At 29.1% G+C, this 6,285-nt stretch overlaps 1 protein-coding gene across 1 annotated transcript in view; it reads right to left on the reverse strand.

Annotated features, from left to right (window-relative positions):
* LOC106463689 (exonuclease 3'-5' domain-containing protein 2-like) overlaps positions 1-5,960 on the reverse strand; it is a 14,285-nt gene extending 8,325 nt beyond the window's left edge. Inside the window, 5 exon segments of the mRNA XM_013923749.2 lie at positions 135-154; positions 765-928; positions 2,756-2,898; positions 3,172-3,261; positions 5,827-5,960. Of these exon segments, the coding sequence (XP_013779203.2) occupies positions 135-154; positions 765-928; positions 2,756-2,898; positions 3,172-3,220 (376 nt within the window). The 5' untranslated portion in view covers positions 3,221-3,261; positions 5,827-5,960.
* Between the last annotated feature and the right edge of the window lie 325 nt (positions 5,961-6,285).

Genomic DNA, 6,285 nt, shown 5'->3' on the forward strand with positions numbered 1-6,285 from the left:
TTATGCTACTATTTACAAAAATAAAATCTGAAATCCAATAAAAGATAAGTTCTCTATCATTTTTTCAATTCACAAATGATTTTGCCCTCACAATAAGACAAAATGGCCCCGGAGAGTATCGGGTTAATAGATACAAGGAAGTTTGATTGTAATTCTGGTAGAAAAAGTGACAAAATAATTATTTCAAAATCTATGGTCAAAACAAGAACTTTAATTTCATTACTTAACAAGAAACAGACTATAATTCTCATACAATGTGTAAAGTTATATAGGATATAAAAACTAACAAAAAATATAATTTTAGAAATGTATAATGCACTCAGGGATGCAAGTTTTTACCAAAATAGTAAGAAAACTTTAGAGAGGACAATTAATTTGGTTTGTTTTGAATTTTGCACACTAGGGTTATCTGTACTAGGACAAGCATCATGGTGAACACAACTTAAACTGCAAACCACTCCTGTATATTTAAAGTAACTTCATCTATAAGGTCTTCCTGTAGAACATTAATAATTATTGCTGAAAACTTAGTACAGTTAAGAATACAATGTTCCAAGTTACAAGTATTCCTACTCTAGTGTTATAAAATATAATTTTTATGCTATATCTGTAGTGCCTCAACCACTGCTATGTCTATTGTATCCCAGCCAGACTGATGAGTCCTGGTATTGGGTGAAAAGCCTTGTCAACAACGGATATGGCAGATATAGTGTGGTTGAAATAAGCTCTTAGAATCATAATGATGTTGAAACTGGATAGTTTACCTCTTATCAGATAAAACATCTAGTAATGATGGTGGAAGATCCAATGATCTGATATGGCTGAGCCTGATTAAAACACTGAACTGATGTATTGTACCAAGCTGTAATAATGCAACAGGATGGCGTCGATTACCTTTGGTAACCCATTCACAGTCTAGACCTATGACCTGTAAGATATCCCCCCCCCCAAAAAAAGAATTAGGTCTAAAATCACCAAAATAAGATATATTGGTCATATCTCAAACCTAACTAACAATTTTATATAAATATACTTTAGCTCAAAAACATAAGGAAATAACACATTACAACTTGTTAAAAAAGTCATATTCTGAGTTACAGTATTATGAATTTTTCAATTTAAAAAATGAGATTTTTTATTATATGCTTAGAGCAACCAGTTACAGAGACAACAAATCTGAAAACTTAAGTGCCTGTTACCAATACATACAAAATCAAAACAAAACAACAGCTTTTATTTCCTTGTTATATACATTCAACCATATCTTGAAGATAAAAAAAAGAGACTAAAGCAGAAACAAAAAAGGTTTTCCTCATACAAAAAAAAAGGAATAAATAAATACATATTTACTTTTTGTAATTAAACTTAAAAATAGTCCTTCATATTTATACATCAACAATTCTTAAAAAATTAAACTAAATATACATACCCACATTATTAGGTAAACCACTCCACAAATTAATCATACTGTTAAAAAAAACTGTCAAATAACAAATCTGTACCTAGGTTTCCCAAGCTCAAACCAATCACTCTCTACTGTTAAAGTTTATATTTCCAACCCTTTCATTACACCACTTAGATATACAACCCAGAAAAATACTTTATAAACCCATTAATAATTTCAAACATCTGAATCTAGTCACCCTTAGGGAAAATACATACAAATCTTCAATCCTCTACTGATGAGAGTTTACACAATTTAACAGAAGATATTGTTCTAATAGCCCATTTCTGCAGCCTTTCCCTCATGTTGATATTTTTCTTGTAGCAAAAGGTTCAAAACTGCAATAACCTTACTGTTCTTAAATTCAAAAGCCCTATAAATAGAGCCAAGTATCTTATAGCCTTTTAAGCATAGCTAAACACTATAACTATAAATAGAGCCAAGTATCTTATAGCCTTTTAAGCATAGCTAAACACTATAACTATAAATAGCGCCAAGTATCTTATAGCCTTTTAAGCATAGCTAAACACTATAGCTATAAATAGAGCCAAGATATCTTATTGCCTTTTAAGCATAGCTAAACACTATAACTATAAATAGAGCCAAGTATCTTATAGCCTTTTAATCATAGCTAAACACTATAGCTATAAATAGAGCCAAGATATCTTATTGCCTTTTAAGCATAGCTAAATACTATAACTATAAATAGAGCCAAGTATCTTATAGAGGGATTTATGGTTTTACTAAGAATTACACTTAAGTCCTCCTTTTCTACATACAAGAGGTCATTTCATTTACTTCCTGTAACCTAACAACATAAAAAACATTACCCAATTTCAGCTTCAGGGGAAGGATGAAATTGTGCACTCTGTGCATTTAGCTTAAGCTCTTTTAAAGCAAAATTAGATGAGATTAGGTCAGAAAATGCTAAATTTTATGTATATATACTTTACAGTCTGGTTGGTTGAAGGGTGAATAAGATTACTCAGCTGGCCTTTCATTATCTACATTTCTCATGCTGGCAAAGGGGGCTATCACATAAAACATCCTCTTCCTTCAAGATAACATAAATTTATACTTGCTTTCTCATGAGTAGAAACTTATTTAAAAAAATAAATTATTTGTAGCCTCACTAAATTTAGAATGACTGATTCTCAAATAATACTGACTTACATGAGTCATAGAATGACTGATTCTCAAATACTACTGATGTAAATGAGTCATAGAATGACTGTTTCTCAAATACTACTGATGTAAATGAGTAAAAATGCTAGAAGCATTAACAGATTAAATGTATTTACATAAACAAACCTTTGACTTTTCACATAAGCTCAAGAATTCTTCTTGAACAGCCTCCCAATGCTGTGGGGTTGTACAAACATTTGGATAAATACAAATTTTTTTCTTCCCAAATCTATGATATAGCTTCCACAACAAAGTACACATGATTGTTCCTGAAAGATATTACAAAAATAATTTACATACTCTTATATTTGGATCATTAAAAATTAGTATCATTACCAATTCTTATTTTTGAAGATTTTGTTTTTGGTAAAAAGTATCCAGATTAAAAAAAACACACACATTAAATGTGATTTACCTTATAAGTTAGTAGACTAGCTTATATAATATGATACAACAAAATGACAGAGTAACATTTTAAAGACAAACTAAGCTACAAAAAGGTTTGTTTCTCTCTCTAGTATTATGTACAAATTCATACTTACCACCAACTACTGCAGTAGAAACAACAATCTTCCAGTATTGGTTTTTCATTTCCAACTCTTGGTAGTTGATGTTTTCACAAGATAGCTATTCTATAAAGGCAGAAATATACTCAGCTAATTGGAAAAATGATAAGCATACTTATTACTAGTAGGAAGTCTTGCGTACAATTAAGAGTAAGGCTGAGTTTTAGACACTTGCATGTAACAGATAAAAATAAATGTACAGTATACATATATATTTGTTTGCATGTATAAATTATATATATATATATATCAGTATTATACCAACATGTGAAATTAACACTAATTCCAGCAACAAGGTGAAAACCACTAACTATCCTTAAAGTACTGTGATAGACCAGTATAAGTTTTCAAGCAATAAAGGCTTAAGATAATTCACACAGTTGCAAAACTCATGTTTTTATTTGAATCACTTGACTACCCACAAGATAGTACTAAAATTATATTTAATAGACAGTTTCACAATAATATCACATGTGAATCTAATGATGTTCAAATACTACATGACATTGATTTTTTGTAATCATTTGAAGCTTTTTATTTGTTGCTAAAACAGTTAAGGAGAATAAAGTCATCACATTACATTTAGTTTTTGAATGTGGGTAAAAAGAATATTACTGAAAACATGAATAAAAATGTGAATATGGAAAATTGTTGGTGCATAAGTGTTTCATGATATACTGTTTTATTAATAAACATCTGCTTAAAAGCTTTACTTCTTCTTTACTCTCAGGCAGGAGTCTAGCAAAAATTTAGAATATACTGTAGGTCAAAGATGATATGAACATCTAAGGTAATAAATATTCTATGGGGAAATACATTTCGGCAAAGTTGTGCACTGATGTTATGGTAACTCAATTTACTCTGGAAAAAAGAACACTAGCTTGCTGGTTTGCCAGTTAATTCAAATAATAATAAAAAGTAACTGTTGTTATAAAGTAAATAATATTGTTTTACTCACCTTCACCATAAAAATATGATTTGTACATGACTTATAATAATAATAATTACAATTCACTTACTTAAACTAGTTTACAACATAACAGTTGTTGTTCATGAAGGTTGGTGATATAGTGCCTAGGCCACTAGTATGTATGTTGTATCCCAGCCTACCTAGTGAGCCCTGGTATTGGGCAAAAGGCCTTGCTGGATATGACAGATGTAGTTTGATTGACATATTACATATTCTTCTTTACCTTTGTAAGTTCTTATAATATATATACTCTGTAAAACATTAAAATTATCAATTAATGCAAAACCAACAAGCTAATAAATGCACTGAAATAAAAAATAGTTGAATAAAAAAAGAAATTACTATCATGACAATACACAATGCAATATTTCGTGTAACATAAATAAAAATTTTCAACTGTTTCAATGAATATTTGACTATACTAACAAAGACTGGACAGCACGTTTTTTTATCAGCCATTTCTTAATAGTAAGACAAACTAGAATTCTGGCATATATATGTAGAATTTTATATATATACACCATTTCTGGTTCAACCTGATTACATAAATTTCACAAAGAAAAGTATTCATGGTTATGGCACTTACACAGGAACAAAACTGTCAATGTGTTGGCTGAAACAACTTAAATCTCATTATGACATCATCAGTATACCTTTTTGTAAACATTAGTGATAATTACTATACAATGCATGGCTGAAATTGACTAGCTTTTAGAAATATTGTCAGTTACTACTGTACTACAGAACTGACTTCATTATATATTTATTTTATATAAAATATTCAGAATGCTTATACCTAAGTTAATGGATCTAATAATGGTAAAATGTCTCAATCATTTGAAAGAGAAGTAAGGAGGTTATAACTTATACTTCTGAAAGAAAACGCTTGTAATTTTATCATTCCATGATAAATACACAAATTATTTCAATTACCAAACTTGCTGTAATAGTCATCCAAAATAAGTAATAGAACATGAGAACTATGACTTGCATTACTCAAAATTATAACTGCTATAAACAAAATTTTGTTATATTATATTTTTAACTTGATGGTAAGATAGATGTTGCCTTAGTGATTCATGAGACTAAATTTGTTGTCACAGATTGAAAATAATTTTCACTTGTAAGTAATCAGATTAGTAAGCATAAATCTTAATCCCAACATAGTGCTTGATATTGACAACCTTTATTTCTAAAATTCTAGTACAGCCAAAATTAATCAAGCTAAGTTTCCAAGTTTTAGTAAATCATACTTTTGCCAATTGATTTTAAATTTTAATTACTTATGTGCAAGATAACAGTTTTCTTTAAAGTTAATATTCAAACACTACAACAGTGTAATGACACCGCAACTTTCCTTTGAATTTTTAGTTTCTACAGTATTCTGCAGTGTTATTTTCAATAAGTGTTTTTCTTTACTATTAATATTAACAAGAAATAATTTTGAGTACAGTGATACATTAAAACGTGTTTATCTTTGCACATCAGTATAACACTTTTACTTGTGATTAGGCCTAGCACTGTGGCATGATATGATGTGCATGGACAAGCATAGATAGGGACCAGCAAAATTACTGAATAAACAAATTGTATAGACAAATAATGGCTGGAGACAGATATTCATATCATTATTTTTTATTACAAACTTTCCGCGTTCTTACCTGTCTTCTTCGTGCAGCTGAACAAATTCATGACCATATAATTTATTTAAAAAAATATGAATTCCTATATTATTATTAATTTTGAGTCCCAACCAATAAGCTAAACATCTTAGCGCTACAAACCGATTGCTTAAAAACTTAATTTTAACTCTCTTTATATACACACTATATATATAATTATGCTATTGAATGCATAAAACATTATTTATCTATTTATGAAGTTTAACTTTTTCCCTTTTTCACTTACTTCTGAAAAAAAAAGTGTTTTTGATTCCAAATTTCCAATCTACTTGGGACTTTAAAAAATATCTAATTCAGCTAATTCATATAAAAATAGTAAACTTGGTCATTTTTTTTGTTCTACTCCATATCTGGCATAAAATTAAGATAAAAATGAATATTCCAAACTTGTGTGAGAAAAGCAAATTTAATATTTTATCTCCCGTGTAATTAAACATG

Source organism: Limulus polyphemus, unplaced genomic scaffold (assembly GCF_000517525.1).
Source record: "Limulus polyphemus unplaced genomic scaffold, Limulus_polyphemus-2.1.2 Scaffold1461, whole genome shotgun sequence".
Lineage (NCBI taxonomy): Eukaryota > Metazoa > Arthropoda > Merostomata > Xiphosura > Limulidae > Limulus > Limulus polyphemus.